General features: G+C 37.5%; 1 protein-coding gene and 1 long non-coding RNA gene across 2 annotated transcripts; both read left to right on the top strand.

Moving 5' to 3' along the window:
• The first annotated feature begins 15673 nt into the window (after nucleotides 1-15673).
• Nucleotides 15674-16807, top strand: LOC141590059 (uncharacterized). The gene has a single exon (XM_074410674.1). The coding sequence runs from the start codon at nucleotides 15674-15676 to the stop codon at nucleotides 16805-16807; it is 1134 nt and encodes a 377-aa protein (XP_074266775.1).
• Nucleotides 16808-17214: 407 nt separating this feature from the next.
• LOC141591068 (uncharacterized) lies at nucleotides 17215-17865 on the top strand. The gene is made up of 2 exons (XR_012520630.1): nucleotides 17215-17291; nucleotides 17427-17865. It is a non-coding gene; the product is annotated as an uncharacterized LOC141591068 (long non-coding RNA).
• Nucleotides 17866-20216: the final 2351 nt, after the last annotated feature.

Raw genomic sequence — 20216 nt, 5'->3', positions numbered from 1 at the left:
AACCTATTTTTCATTTAAATTCGATGTTTATCATGAAAAATCCATATTTCGTGCATAAAAACTCCAAAAATTCTGAAAATTTACAGATCATCTAAAAATAATATATGTAAAAACATATCCAAAAACCACTGTAAAATTCGAAGTTTAGCTAATTTTGGTCCGAAAATGACATTTTAATCATAAAATCACATTTTTAATGCCATTATTATATAAGATGAACAATAAAAATCCATAAATTAACCAAAATATCCTAAATACATTTTAGGATCAGAAACTTATTATGCATAAATTATTTCGTGATATATCATAATATCACAAATTTACAAGTTTTATATGTTAATCGTATAACTCGGAAAAACTATAACCGATTTGCATGCAAACAACCAAGTCTCTGATACCACTTGTTAGAAATCTATATCTCATTATAATACATATTCATATATGTGATGATTTAATTTAGTCATAAAATTAAACATTGATCTTATGCATGCAAACAATAAAGAAAATAAGGAAGAAATCATCAACCCTTACATCGATTATTTCGGATTATTGGGCACAAGTAAGATCTCCTTCTTACTTGTTCTTGAGCACTCCAAAATGGAAGAACAAGGATTCAAGTGTAGAATCCCTCCCAAGGATTTATACCCAAGGTAAACTCTTAACAAAATTAATATTATTATTACTAGAACAATATTAATTTAAATAAAAATTACCCAAAAATATTTATTTTGGTTCTCTTAATTCGGCTAAGAGGAGGAAGAAAAGGGAAGATTTTTATCTCTCTAAAACTCTTATTTTAGATGTGTAGAATGAATAATAATACACTAGTTTCTCATGTAGTGTATAAGGTAAAATTATAGAGCAAAAGACCCTTGGCCTTGCTCTTGAAAAACCGGGTAAAGGGGGGGGGGGTGGAAATAGCCAATGTATGATCAAGGTTCTCTTCACAAAGACAAGTAGGTTTGCATGGCTATTCCTTAGGTTAATGATTGTGTTTTCCATATAAAATAATCAACACAATATTTTGCCTAATACACCCTAAATTTCGGTACATATAGATAAAATGGACTCCATTTTATTTTTGTCAATTTGTCACATGTCACATGTCACATAAAATTGTTATGTATTTTTTAACATATTAAAAATCAACGCATTAATAAAAATACGTCATATACAAAATCGACTTAGTAATTCATAATTACTTGTACCAAAATATTTTACCAATTATAAATCACAACATTTTGTATTTATAATAATTTATTCATTCAAATGCAATTGTTTCCTTAAACAATAATTTCATCTAAGTAATAAAACAATTCGATTACTTAGACCGTATCTTATTTAATCAAATTACAATGAGACACGTAAATATTACTTCCAAAATCGTCCGTCAATTTTAAGTAATTTAATTGACTCAGATCGTCATACGATCAATTAAATGATCAATTAAGAGTGTTACCCTTTAGGTATGACCTAAGGGGATCAACTGGTCACCACCGTCTCACGACAGTAATGTCAAATTCTAGTCAGCCAATCATTACCGATATATGTGGACCAGTTGACAGTAAAATATTACTTCCCAATTGTATTCTTTAAAATGAGATTTAAACATGTGATCATCATGATCAACAGTTGTGATCGCATTATTGTCGAAGGACGCATATTCCAACAACGAGTTAGTAACCACCACCAGATACAGTAAATGTCAGGACCAATCAGGCATGAAATAATTGCCTCACCTGACTAGATTTACTGCCACGGATTACAAATTTGGACGCGAGCAAGACAGTGCAAGGGTGTTCTCTCCCAAACACTTAGTCTAAATGCCCTCCGACCGGCCGAATACCAAGCCCTCCGGCCTAGGCGGGGGACATAAGCCCTCCCGACAGGCCGGTTTTCCCACCCCTTCAACCATTATAGCAAAAAACTATACTTGGTTGAATTACTCATGAATAACAAGATAGAACAAAAATGATGTGCAGGTTATTCAAACAAAATGTTTAACAGGCCCATCAGGATGAAACTCACAAATCCAGGCAAAGTTAAAAGCACACTCAGCCAAAAAAAGGCCACCATGCCTATATTAATAAAAACCCTTACCCCTTGGGGCAAAGGCGCCAAAATATTCATAAAGGCCATGGATAGTATCCCTGACCCATGACAGAAAAAGAAAATGAAATTGTTTGTCCAGGGACATCCCCCCTGGATGGGCCAAATACCAACTGAAAAATCAAATTACCGCTTCTCCTCAGAAACAGTACCACTACTTTCACCCTTGGCCGGACCAGCATCAACATCCTGCTCACCTGGAGAGTCAACCTCTTGTTCATTTCCCATATTGTGCAGGTCATGATACTTTGAAGCAGCAAATGCCATCTCAGCTTCAGGGTTCCATTTGGCCCTAGCCTCGACAAGCTCCGACATAGCAGCAGCCCTTCCCTTAATATAGAAATAGAGGGAAGCATCATCTAACTTGAACTCCAGGTCATCCCCTTCCTAGGTGAGCTCCTCATTTCTGTCCAAAGCCTTCTGCAATAGCTGCTTGCTTGAATCTGCCTCAGCCTTATCAGCATCCTTCTCAGCCTGCACTCTCACCAAGTCAGCAGCTTTAGCAGCCAGGTCAGCTCGTGCAAATTCCAGCTCAGACTTCAGCCTATCATAATCTGATCTCATCAGATCAATCCTAGCTACCAAAGAAGTAGCCTGAGAGGCGTTATGGATACAGGTCACAGCACCCTGACCGAAAACAGGAAGAAAAGTATGAGTAATATACCCCAATAATAAAAACTACCTAAACAAAACACGCATAAAAATTGTTCCAGCCTACCTCCCTTACAGCAGCCAAGGCACCTGCCAAGAGGCTGACTGAATGATCCACCGAAGCAACTACCTGAGTAGCAGTCTCAACAGGGTCAAGGGTCAGCATAACATCTGATCTAGAAGCAGCGTAATCCCTAATCTTCACCCTAGCAGCCTCCAAATTGTCCACCATGGCTTTCACTTCCCTGACCGGGGCAGAAATGTCAACATCTTCAATTTTCCTTTTCTGGGTCGCTGAACATGTTTCAGCAGGGGCAGCAGGTACAACAGTGACCTTGGCAGCATTAGACTGTTCAGTCAAATCAATAACAGGTTCAGCATCCTCGCTTCCCTGAGAACCATCCTCCTTGATCTTAGCCAGCCTGGCCGAAAGGACAGCCATGCCAAACCTGGCAAGGCGGGTAGATGACCTGGTGGCTACAACACGAAATACTGTATTAGCAATATAAACCAAACATTATTAGGAAGACAAAGTTAAAAAAAATATCGAATAAGATAGACTTACTGCCTAAGGTAGTGGCACTAACAGCCCCAGAAGGTTTAGCCGCCCTGGCAACACCGTCAGCCTTCAAGCAGCGAGGAAGGTGACCAACCCCACAATAGAGAGGCCAAGACCTCTCCAAAGGAGGAATAGCAAGGAAAGCAGAAATATTGGCAGTGGGATACTCAGTTTCAGTAACCCAATTATCAACTACACGCATGAGAGGTATGACTTATTATAAATTTCATTTTATTTTTCACTAACAAGTAAAACATTCAGGGCAAAAAGAAAAACTAAAAGACTCACTAGCAACGCAAGCCTCATGATTTAAATACGCCAGGTCAGGACCCACAGAATTGGTCCTGACAAACATGTAACCAGCAGCCCAGCCTTTGTCATGGCCGCTGTCCAGGTTGCTCAAAAGAGGAGTAGTATAAGCCCTGACCTTAAAACTTATACGGCCAGGACTATTGGTTTTAACAGCATAACAAGCCATCAAATCATCAAGAGAAAAAGAAATATTGTGCTTTTTACAGAGATTCTCAATGGAACACACAACCTTCCACACCATAGGCATCAACGGATAAGATGGAACACCAATCTCCTTGATAACCTCAACCATAAGAGGGGAAAAGGGAAGCTTACAGCCTGCCCTGAAAGCCCAGTCGTGAATACAGAACCAACCAGGACAAGCCCAGTCAGCCCTGATAGGAGAATTCTCAGGGATCCAGACTTCAGTATCAGCAGGGATAATTCCCTTATCCTTTAGCACCTTCTCAAACTCAGGCTTCAAGCGGTTTCCAAGAGACTGATCCTCATTTAAAGCCTTCGTAGGCTTGAATTGAAAGTCACCATGGAATATTGAGATCATCTCCAATGGATAATCACTCGGCTTATTGATCGTGGAAGGTTGAGTAGCAGAAGAAGTAGGTAATTTTCAGAAGAAGTCCCTTCAGGATTCTGGGAAGGAGGGGTTGCAGGAGTTGCTGCCCTGGTAGACTTCCTTTTTGCAGCCATTATTGAAAAATTATGAAGAATTGATCGAAGATTGAAGAAACTGGTAATTAAGGGAACTAGAGAGAAAGATTAATAAGAGAGAAATAAGAAGAATTATTTTGGTGGAGTTCAACTTAATGAAGCACGCAGGTATTTATAGCGGAGAAGATTAGGGTTTCAACCGCAAAGGAAGAGGATAATCATCAAGTTGCAGTAAATCTTACACGCGTCATAAACTGCAGTAAATAGCCGTTACAGGAAACTGACTGGGCATAACTTAAACGTTGGGTAATCTTCCTAAAAATAAAGTTATCTCCTCATTTTTTCGTCCTAGAACACTGAAAATAAGGAGATAAGGGGCAATTGTTAGGCCTGGAAATCCGCAGACCTCCCTGGTCAGTATCTCATCTAAACCTGACTGCCAGGCTGACAGGATGTCAGGCTATCAGGACACATGAAGACAGGCGCCAGGCCATGGAGAGGACAACAGTCAAAATATCAGGACGATATTAGACCATAAACGCGCATTATAAAAGGATTATATACGCAACATTGAATGAGAAGATCTCGCAGTAAATGCAGTAATTAAGGGAGGAATATTAGCAATTATTATGGGCAATAATGGAGAATAATCCGCATTCAATACAATATCAGGCAGCCGTTCAAGATTAAAGCTTATATAAGGAACACTTTGAAGACATTGGAGTCATCTGATCATACATACGAAGAAGCATACATTTACATACACGATACATAGAGAAATATAAGCAGCATCATTGTCATACAATTATTCTCCCAAATTACATAGTGAAATCCTCTCCTGGCTTGGTGCTCGTGGTTTTTTCCCATTCAAGGGTTTTCCACGTACAAAATTCTTTGTCTCGTTATTTATATTGTTATTTTATTTACAGCTTTATATTTAACCCTGACGACCTGACTAATAGACCATCTAGAGCTAGTTAACCTTACACAACTCTACCCTGACCTGATTTCGCCTTGCGCAAATTCCACACAAAACAGTTATCATATAAATAACCGTTGTTGTATCTTTCCCACCAAAATTGTGAAGACTTTTAACAACGGGCATACGCTAAATAACCGTTGTTGAAATTGTTAGTAACAACGGTTCTTCTTTTAAAACCTGTTGTTGAATATTATGCGCGGGTATTTGTGAAAGGTATTTACAACGGTTCTTATTTTAAAACCTGTTGTTGAATATTATGGCGGGTATTTGTGAAAGGTATTTACACCGGTTTTTGTTTTAGTAACCGTTTTTATTACGAATTCCTAATGTTTTTTAAAATTAAATTTGTTTCATGCCATTCAAAATCCTGCATATATCAATGACACCATATATCAAACACCAAGATAAATCACAAAGTGGGTTCATCAGAACTCAATAGATTCAATTCAACCACAACAGCAGCATCATATATACTTACAAGGAGTTAACTTTACATGAACTAATATCTTTCCCTAACTTCAACAAAAAATTTACTAAGCTGATCTAAGCTCTGAGTATCATGTATTTAGCCTTCGGCATTGCTATGTTCTAAGACGTATTTGCCCAACATGTCCCTTACCTCGTCTATATGTTGCCATTTGTACTGCTTAAGTTCTTGTGGCGCGCTGATTACATATTGTGGAAAAAACAAAGACAAGACATTATTGTAACAACATACATCATTCAGCATAGCAACATCAGCAAGCAAGACAACATCAGCTCTAATTTAAAAAAAAAAAAGTAATAAATACATTATTAAATTACTAACCTTTTCTGGAATAAGGATATATCTTCGCATAATAATCTCCAACATGAACCGACAAACGTAGTATCCATATTGTATGCTATCCGGCTGGAGAGGGACCTATTATTACATGAAAAACGAAGAGACGAGAGAAGGCCCACATCAGAATCTTGCACTTTAGGTATTGTATTATTATTAAAGACGGATTTTTGCACTTAAGGTATTGTATTTGAGCACGTACCCCTGTTATCGTAATAAAATTAGGGCCATCATCAGAATCTTTCGTGGGTTGATCCTGCTCGTTAGCTCTTTTCTTCTCAAAGGCCTCTTTTTTTTTTTTAAAAAAAAAAAAGAGGCACAAACTCATATATTTTGGGGCAAAAATGAGCTTTTTGCTATAAATAAAAATTGAAACTTAATGTTATTATAAATAAATCAGTATTATAAACTTACGTAATAATCAAGCCCTTAAAAGTCTCGTTTGGTTGTCTATGCAAAGAGTCCAACCAAAAAACATTCTTCTTCGTCGGCATGATGGCTGCTAGCACCCAATGAGTCCTACATCAAGAGACATCATCATTATTAACAAGTACATATATTAGTTATGAAAATGCAATTGTAGGGGGAAACGTAATATTAATATGTTTATTACCCATTTTCATTATAAGGGGCAAAAACCAGCTTCTTGGTTGTCGCCAATTGCTGAGCAATATAATCTACCCGATCTTCGAATGAAAAAATCGTGATATGCATAGATAAAACATAGGGGCACAGGAATCCGTAATGATCACATGGAATCTTGTTCTCGGGGATCACTCTCAATTTCAATATCCTACATTATTACGGTATTAATTCCGGTATTTAAAACACTATCTAGTAGTCAGAATATTAGAATATGAAATGATTTATTAAGAAACTTACTTCATCCAAACAAATAGGTGTTGGACATCAATCTCGTCTAGGCCAGCCCAAATGGCTAGCATCTCCCATGACATAATTGCTTCGCGCTCAACCCCTACAATATGCTCCTCGAGCGGAATAATTATAAATTGCTCGTTTGCTATGCGATTGCTAGCCTCCGAATGCAGTTTCCTGATCGTCACCATTCTTACTTTTAGCATGTAATCCTTCCCAGAATATTTTGTGGAGTTTAAACTCCTAACATCTTTCAGTGGGGGGAAATAATGCTTCTCTGATTTTGTGCTACTACCACCAGCCTACACATGTAGATAATTAAAATAATAAAAACTCCAAAGGTAGCATATCCTAGCTAGCTAGTTGGAGTAATAAAAATAAAAGAGTACTTAACTAAATACCTCATCAACCTGCTCATTCAATGATGAGGCGGTATGACTGGGGACTTAGGCTTGTCCGTCTTTTTTGTCCCCTACACAAAATTTCTATGCTTTTTAGAAATACAGAAAAAATATAAATAAAGGGAGGTTTTTAAAAAATGGAGAAGTTAATTAAATACCTCATCAAGTTGTTGTTTCGACGAGGTAGTTGGCATGTCTGGGGACTTAGGCTTATCCGCCTTAGCTGGCTTTTTTGTTCCCTACAAAAAATTTCCATGCTTTTTAGAAATATAGAAAAAATATAAATAAAGGAAGGTTTCTTAAAAAATGGAGAAGTTAATTAAATACCTCATCAAGTTGTTGTCTCGACGAGGTAGTTGGCATATCTGGGGACTTAGGTTTATCCGCCTTAGCCGCCTTTTTTGTTCCCTACAAAAAAAAATAACATATAACTTTAACATATAAAAACATTCAACAATTAAAAATTGAACATATAAAAGTATTTTTTCTAACCCTAACTGCTTTCGGCTGAGGCAGAGATGAACGAGCTAGGAAGATGTGAGATTCAGGCCATTGGATGAAACTTCCAACCGCGTCTGCCAGAATGGTAATGTCGTCACGAACTGGGACGGGCAGTTGAAATTTTTCATGGCCTGGAAAGACTTTAGTTATATCCACTTTTCTATGATCCGGCAAAAATTTTTCGTCATGAATAACCAATACAGTTTCCGCTGATTTGGTGGGCACTTCTACGAGAGCCCGACCAACACGCACAATTGGTTTCTCTAATTTAGGGTCAGCAAGAATAACTACCCTCTTGTTTACGGCCTGAAGAATAATACACATACATTATATATTATATCCCAAAATATAATAGAATTCATATAAATTTAACTAATTAAAGACTTCATGCATACCTTGCCGAAAACTGTGAACTGACTTGAAGGGGATGTATGCTGCTGTTTTCCATCAGCCGTCTTCTCAAGTTGCATCTCCTTTTCAGACTCATTATTTACCTAATAAAATTAACCAATGGCACGATGTCAGAAGTTATAGCATTAGAGCTGGCAGGGAACACACCCCCTTATCTTACCCAAAAAAAAAAGAAATGAAAAATAAAGAAGTATTAGGTACCTGATCGGCTTTAGTTGTTACAACTTCAGAAGCATTAGGTACCTGATCTTTCCGAATCTCGTTGACCGATACTTCCTTCTCATGTATTGCCAAGGTAGTAGTGTTCTCGGCCTCTTGACCAATCTGTTATACGTTACCCCCTTTAATGACATCCTCCATCATCTTCAATTCTTCTTCGGAAGGCTTGCCTCCAGCATTCATCTTTAGTAGTACGGATGCCAATAACTGAACCTGCGTGCCAAGAATGTAATGTTTCAGCAATTTGTATCCCAACAATAACATGTGAATTGAACTTAAATGAAAATAATAGAATAAATGGTACCATGTAAGCCTTCTCAGCCTTAGTCTTCCTTTTCTTCTTTTTCGGGGCAGTTGTCCCATAATATTTCGTGACTCCAACCTGTAACAGGACGCCCCTCAATCGACCTGGATGTTCGGGTCGGCCGATCGCTCTAGCAAGAACGTCATCACGACCATTGGGAGTGAATTTCCCTTCTTCTACCTCCTTCAATACCTTGTCCTATAATATATTAAATAAACTTCAAATTATATTTGTGACTAAAATAATAAAGTTAGTAATGAACTCGTCTTAATAAAATAATGCTTACTATGTTGGCCAACACTTCGTCATCATATTTGTCACGCGACCGGGTTCCTTTAGGCGTGTGCCCTTCTTTATAAGTTACATGCCGATCCAAGTCGGTCACTCCCTTTGCCACCTACACATTAACATGGTAACAGTTATATATGTAAATGTGCATCAAGTCCAAGTGTGATTAAAAAAATCAAATCTCACAGGGGAATGCATGCTACTTACGAGGTTGTCTTCTATCAATCTGTAACCGCCTCTAGAACCATACCATTTCCCCTTCTTGCATGAAATGTTAGCATGATTTCTTCTGCTAACGGCCTTCAAATTATATAAAAGCACAAGTAGATGAGATAATAAAAAAATTATATAAAGAACTCATTAATTAAAAAAATGATAGGTAAATCGTTAAAAGGTGAGGATATTTAACCTGAAACTTCTCACTAGTTCTCATCGCTTTGAAAAGATCCCATTGTTCCTGACTGATGGTGGGCCACTTGTTTTCCGGTGGGCTCTTACGCATCTCCCCTGTTGCCTTGTCCACATAAAACCAATCCCTAGCAACGTCACACTTCCACTGCCTTAAGATGATCCCTGCCTTCTGCATTAAATACTTATCATGGCATTCATCGGCAATATCAAAGGCTTCCTTTATACGAGCCAAGTATAACTCCGCCAATTTTGGATTCAAATTCCTAATTTCATCTAAATGGATAGGCACAAACTGTCTTATGCAACATCCAATCCAAGTGGATAAAAAACCCGCATGTGGACCAGTAGGGAAACCCTTCGAGTTCCATTTTATTTAAGGCGGCTCTTTAGCGGCTATTGCTGCAAGGGCTGCAGGGCACTTCGTAGCACCCCTCTCACCAGGCTTATTATCATCCCCAGGCTTATTATTCTTTTGACTTCTTTTCCCTTTTTCACCCAAGATAATCTAAAACCCAAATATTAATGAAATATTAAATGAACAACTTAACAACGTCATGCAGAGTATTATCTAAAACTGTAATACTCCGTATTTATAGTCTTGGGGGTACTCTATCGAGTAGGCCTTACTCTGTCGAGTAAGGGTAAGTGGCGAAATAAAATAGTTTCTGACCTGTTGGGTACTCGATCGAGTAGCTGGGGTACTCGATCGAGTAAGGGGGTACTCGATCGAGTACCTTGGGTACTCGATCGAGTGTCCGGTTTTACGGGGGAGTTTTCTCGGGTTTTGTTAATTACGCGATTAAGGTATTTAAACATATTCGTCATTGTTTTAAATCACTTTTTACAAAACCTAAAACCTGTTTAAGAGAGAAAGCAACTAGTTCTTCTTCCTAATCGCGTTCTTGACAATTCCCGGAGTTCAGACGGTCAGTTCGTATCGTAGTTCGTGTCGTTGGATTCCTTGCGTCGAGGGTAAGCTTTTAATATAATTTATATAATGTTTTGTTAAGATTGGTGAAACCCTAATTTAGGAATTGGGGGTTTTGGTGTGTAGTTTGTGATGTGTAGTCTTTATGTGCTGTATGATAGGAGGAGAATTCGTAGAGGAGCCGTTTTGATACAGCTGTAGATACCGTCTGCGTGTTGTGCTTTCCAGGTAGGATTTCCTACTCAGTATTAGTCCCATAATGGGATATTGGTGATGTGCTGTAGTTAGTTGTTTGATATGATGATTGTATTGTGTTTGTGGTTGTGTGTTGTTGATTGGTTCTCGAGATGCGTTCTCGGCTGAGTGGGGTCACTTGCGGGAGTGATCTCACGCCCTAGTTTCGCCCTTCGTGGAACCCGCCACGGAAGGGGATGTGCACATTAATGGACAGGGTTATCGCTCGTACGATGAGCGGGGCTTAGGTGGGAACGGCTGCGGTCCCCCACTGGCAGGGCTGGTCCAGTGGACAGTCAGTATTGAGATGATGGGAGTTGGTGGTGTGTGTGTGTGTGTGACAGTTCAACTGTTTGTTTGCCTTATTATTGTTATCTATATTGATTGTGTGATTAGTACTGACCCCGGTGTTGTTTTGTAAACCTGCGGTGATCCATTCGGGGATGGTGAGCAGATATTGGACAGGTATAGAGATGAGTACTGGGATAGCTGGGATGGCCACGACATGACGATAGAGTCTTCCGCTGTAGTTTAGCATTTATTTATAATTCAGTTGATAACAGATAGTTTGGAATAATGTATCGTACTTTGGTTTGGTTTTGAGGATTGTATTTATTCATTAAACTATTTATAATAAGTGTTGTTTCTGTTTTGTCTATTTGATTATCATACCTCGGGCGACCGAGATGGTGATGTCTTCATACCTGAGTGGTCCTGGTAAGGCACTCGGAGTATGGGGGTGTTACAAAAACCCTAAAGAGGAATGAAAATTTTGAAACAATAGTTTGAGCTTCTAAAATCCTAAACCCTAATAAGAGGAATGAAGTAGATGATGCGGGATGATAAAGATATCAAAGAAGACGAAAAACAAATAGATGCATGAAAAACAAAAAAAGATGATCGTCTTAAAACCCTAATGACGAAACACAAAATTAAAGTGAACATACCTGATGATGATGATGATGATGATGATGATGATAAAGAGAACGAGCAGGATGATAAGGGAAGGCAACGGAATCTGGGCTTCGGAAACTGGGCGACGGCCGGCAACGAGAATGTAGAAAGCGGGGAAGAGAGAATAATATACTCAGGATACCAACGGTTGAACTGATGTTGTGTGTGTTTGTGTGGTATGTTGTATGTGTTTGTAAATTAGTTTTTTATTAAGACAAACTATTGACAACGGGTCCTCAAAACAAAACCGTTGTTATATGTTAATAACAACGGGTCAATAAAAGTCAACCGTTGTCATAAATTTATTACAACGGTTAAAATATACCCGTTGTAATATATTTTCACCCAATTTGCGCCAAAATGAAATATGTCTAAAAAATCAATGACAATGGGTAGAGGTACTACGCCCGTTGTTGAAAATAATAACAATGGGTAATGTATCTATAACCGTTGTTGATAGTAATAACAACGGGTGTTGTAAATATAACCGTTGTTGAAAGTATTAACAACGGGTAATTTCAATATAACTGTTGTTATTGTTGAACCTTTTTTTTTTAAATTACTATAATTCCATTAACGTCCAAACCTGTAACAATACATACTGTAACAGCAGAAGCACTATATACTGCAACATTATTCAACAATTTCAACAACAACATCCCCATCTAATAATAAGATCAAAAAAATAAGACAACACCAGCATGCATGCATACTGCATATCTACAGGATTTACCATGCCATGCAAATTTGGGAATCTTTAACAATGACCATTGCTTCTATTGGCTTTTTAAAGCTACCAAAAGCTAAAGACATACAACACATCTTAAACTTGCTATAAATTCAGAAAAGAGGCAGCCCATTAGCTCCCCACAACTCACAAATAAATTAAACCATCAAATTATATGTCTGAAAATGACTCAAAATGTTGGTCGTCCATATCACTGTGTCCTGATGAATGCCCCATGCCACATAGATATAGACAATGGAAAATTTGCTGCCAAAAGCTTTAATCCTTTGAGGAATAAGCTTATTGAGCTGGGATACTCGATCAGCAAAGTTAAGCCACAATGGGGGCCATGGGGATTCAAAGGGAGTTTACTCATTCAGTTTGGAACATCACCTGCACATGCAGAATCAGCATTTAAGCTTGACATGATGTTTCAACTCAGAGGTCATGGTAGGAACGACTGGAATGCTTCGAATAGATCAACACTCGAACCATACCTCTGGGTAGCCACAAACTCGGATGCTGAGCTTCTGAAGAATACGGTGGACTATGTCCAAGTGTCGTATGCGACCATCATTGATGGGCAGCAGTCGGCCAGGTCAGAAAGCGTCGATGCCTACAACCAGGTTGTGGCTGTTTTCCAAGCAATGTGCCTCCTAAAACCCCTACAAAATGTGTCTGTGTCCGTGGCTGAAACTTCCAAGGAACGTCGTGTGTTATTTGTTGAGTGTCAAACTGTGTGTGTCTGTATCCGCCTATCATAAGCAGTGTCGTGGGCCTGTATGAAAAGGCAACTTAAATAAAGGCACTAGTACAGAAATGACATTAGGCGGATACAAATGGCTACGATTATGAAAAATAGCCGTAGCCTATTATAAAAGGCAACGGTTGTTATCAAATAACCGTAGCATTAGTAATAAAAAAAAGAAATGGCTTCGGTTATAGTAAAAACCGTAGCTGAAAATGTATTAAGGCAACGGCTATTTTATAGACCGTAGCCCTTTATCGAAATGAATTTAGGCGCAAAAGTAATAATTTTTGGCGCTGCTTGACTTTTTCTATTGCAAGCTCCTGTCCCAACTCTATATCATATTTTTTATTTTATTTTTTTTTAAAAAAAAGGTGTACTCAAAATCACAACGCAGCACCGTTTAATTTCTTCCCTATCAACTCTATCACAATTTACTTCCAAGTCGCCAACACCGATCGCCAACTGATTGTCGGCAACACCAGCAGGTCACGACCTCAACCTCCTTTCGCTCACGCCGCAGCCACCACCACCGCCATACAGAAAATTCGGGTAATTAATTCTGATATTTTTTCCTCAACAAATCAATTTTTTAGGGTTTGGATTATATATTATTTTCCTGAACAAATCAATATATTTATTTAATTTTTGATTACTTTGATTTAGGGTTAGTATTATAAGAAGTTTAGGATTTTCTTTTGGATTTAGGGTTGGATTATATGCAATCAATTTGTATGGTTTTTCTTTTGGATTTAGGAAAAGCTTATTTTGGTGTATTGTGAGTATATTCTGGTCCATTGTTATACGGAATTGAGTTTTTTTAATCATTATAAAGCTTTGGAATAGTTGTTTTTTAAATCACCTTTGGTTCTAGTGCTGTAATTTGGGGATTCTGGTCCAATAGGTTAGGGTTGAGTTTTTTTAATATCTTAATTGAATATTTTAGTTTAGGATTAGAAGTATACGAGTGGGTATAAATGAATATCGTGCTGTTGACTAACAGACAGAGTATAAAAGTGTAGCTTACTAGGTAAGTCTTGGTGTGTAGCTTTTTTGCCCAGTTACTGGTTGGTGAAAATGGCATTGGTGAGGATGTGTCTGTTCCGGTGCCAATGCCGACGATAATGCTTGTGAGGTAGGTATGGAAAGTAGCCTTGCAGAATAAATATGCACAAACACAGAGTGTCAAATGGTCATCTTGAACACAAACACCTCTTAAGTAAATGGTATTTCTTATTACAATTGTTTAAAAAAGCCATTGTCCATGTTTCAAATTTTTAAATCCGGCTAAACTTATTTCACAAACTCTCATTTACGACGTTGATATCCGTCACAGGCTTGTGACGGGTACCGTTTCCTCTCACAAAATGCCCATTGAGAGGTGAGGGGGAAGCACATGGGGGTGCCCCACCTTATCCCCTCTCCCTTTTTGTGAGAGGTCACAATCCCGTCACAAGCAAGACTAGCTGAACTTATTTTTGTTTGACGTTTATTGCTCCCAAAATTTAGTGACAACCGTATTTAAAAGTTAAATTATTGAATAGTATCCATCTATGAGAGGAGAACTCCATACAATTGGCATGCATTTTTCTATTTTTATACTCCTGTTTTGGGTATTCTATAATGAAAACATTATGTTGCCTTCTTTTCCTTCTCAACTGCATGCATTTTTCTATTCTTATACTCCTGTTTGTTTACATCTAGCTTAAGAGGGACTCCAAACAAGTGACCATAAAAAATTAACAGTAATAGTTAGAGTCGTATTGATAGTGTATATTGATTCAAATTTACCAAATTATAAAAAGATATATTAGCAAAATATGTATTGATAGTGTATATTGACGAGCTGCAAATCAAGGACATGGAAAGTATGTACTATAGATTTATTAAGGACATGGCAGAATATAGATAAACATTGATGTACGATTGATATTGAATGCATGAACCCTTCAATGAAAAAGAAAAAATCAAGATGTATTGAAGTCTTACAAAATATTAGCCATATGGGCTCTTCCATTTATAAACTACTGACCTTAATGGATTTTATAATTTATAGTTTACTTAACACATCAGTATTGGGACAAGTTTGGTAACGAGGGTCGATTTTTCTTAGCTCCTTTGTTCTTCTTATTTCTCTCTAAAGAGCTAGTTTCTGTTTTGTGGTTGTATTGTTTTTTTTTACTTAACTCATCAAGCTCAGTAATATAAATTTTTTATTTACGATCGTCGATGTTGTTTGATATATGTGGTAGAGTTTTCTTTGCTTATTTTTAATTAATATACTTGTAATAATCCCTTGTGTTTTATCAAGTGTGTTTTCTGATCATCGTCTTTTTACTTTTCTTAGTTTTTTTTTTAAGTTCACAACTTGCATTTACATGAAAATTCTATGAGGAAGGGGCAATCAAGTTTGACAGTTTTCCCAATTAACCAATTCTTGTGAAAAGATGGATCAAATTAACAATCAACAACGAAAATTAGCTTTATGTGATCAAATTAATCTTTTTAGTCTTTGTAGTTAATAAACTTTATTGTCTCTACGTTATTTGTTGATGATTAAATGTTTCCTTCTTTGGTGTTTTTAGAGATGGACCGAAGTTGGATGTATAATATGAAACGCTCTATTCCCGAGTTTAGGATTTTAGTGAAGGAGATATTTGTGAAATGTGCCGCTGAAAATGCAATTAAAAAAGGAGAGACACGCATATTATGCCCTTGTATTGACTGTGAAAATTTAAAGAAAGTTTTAACTCCTGATATATGTGCTGAGCACTTAGTTTTACGTGGGTTTATGAAAAACTACACACGTTGGATATTTCATGGAGAGTCAATCGTTTCCACTCAAACTGAAGTGGGTGGAGAAGAGACAATAGCATATGTTATTGATGATGAAGATATTCAAAGGGATCAGATAGATGACTTGATTGAGGATGTGCAAGTTAATTTTGTGGATGACCAAAAAGTTTTGGAGAGTTTGCTTAGTGATGCGGAGAAACCATTATATCCTAACTGTAATAAATTTACTCGATTGTCTGCAGTTATGAACTTGATGTCTTTAAAAGTGGAAAATAAGTGGAGTGATAAGAGTTTTACATCATTATTAGAACTCTTAAATGACATACTCCCGGAAGATCATGTTCTTCCGAAATCCACTTATGAGGCTAAGAAAATTATGTGCCCAATAGGATGTGACTATGAAAAAATTCATGCGTGTCCAAAAGACTGCATTTTGTACCGCAAAGAATATAAGGATTTGCACGAGTGTCCTAAATGTGGTACATCACGATATCGATTAAAAGATAAGGACGATGATTCTCCACAAAAGAAAGGCTCTGCTGCAAAAGTGGTTTTGTACTTATCCATAATACCAAGATTTAAACGATTATTTGCCAATCTAATTGATGCGAGGAACTTAAGGTGGCATGCCGACATGAGAAAAAAGGACGGTAAACTTAGACATCCAGCAGATGCCCCTCAATGGAGAACTATTGATAGAATGTTTCCAGAATTTGGTGATGAAGCTAGAAATTTACGACTTGGCCTTTGCACCGATGGGATGAACCCATTCTCTACTTTGAGTAGCCAACATAGCACGTGGCCTGTCCTTCTTTGTGTTTATAACTTGCCCCCTTTTTTGTGTATGAAGCGCAAATACTTGATGTTGTCACTTCTTATCCAAGGACCAAAGCAATCGGGTAATGATATAGAGAGATACTTGTGAGTAGAAAAGATAATGGTTGGTGTCTTCGCGAGAGGTGGAATCATTTCATTGGAAATTAAAACTTAGGGTGTGTGAGGGTTTGCTTAGGAGTATATTTCATCAAATTGGTATATGGTATATAACGAAACTGGACATAACCAATTAAGTGTAAGAATAACAACTCAAATAGTATAACTGAATGCGATGTAGTAGTATACTTCGTAAATCAATTTGAATCATCTTTTACAAGATTAACATCCAACTATGCAAATGCATTCGTGTTTCATTTTTGTTTTGTACTTAGTGCTGAATGGTAGACTAGCCACATGATATTTGCATATTATCTTAAGTGGAAAAAATTTGCACTAACATTAATTTTAAGCGATACTAATACTTTTTTTTTTATATTTTTTTTCTTTCGAGGCGCAGTGCTTTTCGATCTTTTAGGGCTAAGGCAGGTTCCACACTAAAATCAGGCTTATCAATGAAATGGAGTAACATTGTTGTAAGTCCATATCAATTTATTAATCATTCGTCTTGGCGCTGATTCTAGTTAAATACGTTCTCGTTGTTCGTAGTTTGTTTGCTGATGTTGATTTCGGTTTTGTTTTTTTTTTTTAAATGCATGGTTTCGGTACAGTGTCATCAACAAACTGAAGATACAGAGTGTGGCTACTATGTGATGCGGTACATGTTAGATATAGTGAGACGCTACAAGTACATTAAAGATCATAAGAAGGTATTTTTCATTTTATCTAGCTACTAGTTAAAATGTAGGATTAAAATGAACTTTTGTTTTTTGGGTTCTAATAAGTGCTTTGATTTATTGGTAGTGGTTTGGATCAAAAGCTTCCTATACAATTGAAGAGATCAACGAGGTTCGAGACTTATGGGCTATTTAGTTTATGGACAATCTTCTTTAGTAATTATGTATGGGCACAAAAATCATTATTGGTTATTTTGAAGTTATTGTAGCGGATAATGGCACAAGAATGACTCTTGTACGGTTATTTTATGGAATTGTAGCGGATGATGACATAAGAATTAACGGATAATGTATGCATCATGCATTTTGAATATTGTCTAGGTTATGGATTGATTTTGAGTTACATGAAGATTAACATATTGTAATATGACCATCTATAATATATAGGCTGCTATAAAAGGCCAGCATTTTTAAAAAAAAAAAAATCATTTACGACAACGGTTAACAGATATAACCGTTGCTTTTAATCACATATGGCTACGGCTATAAGGAAACAACCGTAGCTATTAAACAACATATGGCTACGGTTATACTAGTAACCGTAGCCGAAACCTACATATAGCTACGGTTTATAATTAGTAACCGTAGCCAAAACCAACATTTGGCTACGGCTAATGACCGTAGCCGTTGGTACTTGATCTAAAGCAACGCCCCGATTTACTACGGTTGTGGAACCGTAGCCAAAAGTGCTTTTTAACCGTTGCCAAAAGCCATTTCTGTACTAGTGAGGTAATATGTAACCCTGTGGTCTTGTAAGATTTCCAGTATTAGCTTGTGTTTGTGTTTTTTAGCGTATAGCAGAATAAAGCAATCTGTTGTTCTTAAGATTTGCATAACATTAATAACAACGGTTATTCAGTCTACAACCGTTGTTACAACCTAATAACAACGGGTTCTAAAATAACCGTTGTAATTACTTTTCACTAATTTTGCACCAAATTATTAACAGCGGTTAAAATGTATTACAGATTCAACCGTTGTTATTAGTTTTTATATTAACAACGGTTTTGAAAGTATGACCCGTTGTTAAAACCAATAACAACGCTTAACAACAGAGAACCGTTGTAATTAAGTTTGGTAAAATTCGCGCCATCCATTCTACAACGTCTTGTGGTGATTTTCGTGAATAAGCGTTGTTAAAGGGTCGTTGTAGTTGCCTGTATTTGTAGTAGTGATGGTTGTGTAACAGTATATGCCTCGGTCTGTAATGAATGAAGTACTTTCCTGGTCAGCAGGGTGCATCTTTATTTGATTGAATCCACTTGAGGCATCCATGAATGTCAGGATCTCATGCCCTGTTGTGGCATATACCATGGCATCAATATGTGGCAGGGGAAACGGATCCTTAGGGCATGCTTTATTCAGGTCAGTGTAATCTACACAAACTCTCCATTTACCATTCTTTTTCTGCACAACAACCACATTAGCTAACTATTCAGGGTACATTACTTCCATGATCATTCCCATATCTAGAAGTTTTTCCACTACTTCATTAATTATTGCATTTCTTTCTGGTGCAGATTTTTGTCTTTTCTGTTGCACAGGCTTAAAAGATTGATCAATCTTAAGTTTATGTGTTATTAAATCAGCACTAATTCCAGTCATATCAATATGAGACCAAGTAAACCAAGATGATTTATTTTTAAGAAATTTTACCAGTTCTGGTTTGACACAGTCTGCGGCGTCAGACCCTACTAGAACATACCTGTCAGAATACTCAGGGTCTAGGATTATCTGATCTGTTTCCATCCTGCATGGTGCCACATAAGTGCTTCTGACAGGGTACGGTAATTGCTATGCAAGAGACTTATCTGCCTTTGAAGGCTTCAAGGTTGTTGTATAGCATTCTTGGGCTGCTTTGTGTTCTCCTTTGATTGTGGCTATGCCCCAGTCTGCTGGTACCTTGATACATTAATGATAGGTTGATGGTATAGCCTTGACATTATGGATCCATGGCCTGCCCAGGATTGCATTGTAGGACGACAAGCAATCCAGGACTCCAAATTTCTCATAGGATGAGACTCCTTCAACATAGGTTGGAAGATGAATTTCTCCCAATGTGCTTTTGGTTTCTCTTCTAAACCCTACCAGAATGCTGGATTTCTTGGTGATTTGATCTTCACCAATATTCGTGGCTTTCAGTACATCAAGTATGATCAGGTTTACTGTGCTGCCTCTATCTACTAGGATCTTCCTTACTATAGCAGTCCCAATCTCCATAGAAATTACCAGACCATCATGATGAACATTAGGAATTCCTACCAGGTCACAACCACTGAAAGTGATTGATGGGACATGATCCGGTTTGCAAGGTGATGTAGTCCTTGGTGTCTTGGCTATCTTTTTTGCTGCTGAACTGGTCAGGCCACAAATTTCCGATCCACCAGATATGAATTTTACTTCATAGATTGGGGGTGGTGGAGGAAGATTGAGGTCCTGCTTTTGCTCCTGGTTCTCCTTGCTCTGATCTGAATTCCTGCCCTTTGTCCTGATCAGGTCCTTCAGATACCCGGATTTAAACAGGTAGGCCACTTCTTTCCTCAAGGTGAAGCAATCATCCATTGTATGTCCAATGTCCATATGGAATTCGCACCACTTGGAGTTGTCTCTCCTAGGGTTGGGATTTTCCACCTTCCTAGGCCATCTGACTACTGATACCATGTT

Source organism: Silene latifolia, chromosome 7 (assembly GCF_048544455.1).
Source record: "Silene latifolia isolate original U9 population chromosome 7, ASM4854445v1, whole genome shotgun sequence".
NCBI classification, from domain to species: Eukaryota; Viridiplantae; Streptophyta; class Magnoliopsida; order Caryophyllales; family Caryophyllaceae; genus Silene; species Silene latifolia.
The sequence above is the reverse complement of the archived record's forward strand: the minus strand, read 5'-3'. Positions and strand labels throughout refer to the sequence as shown.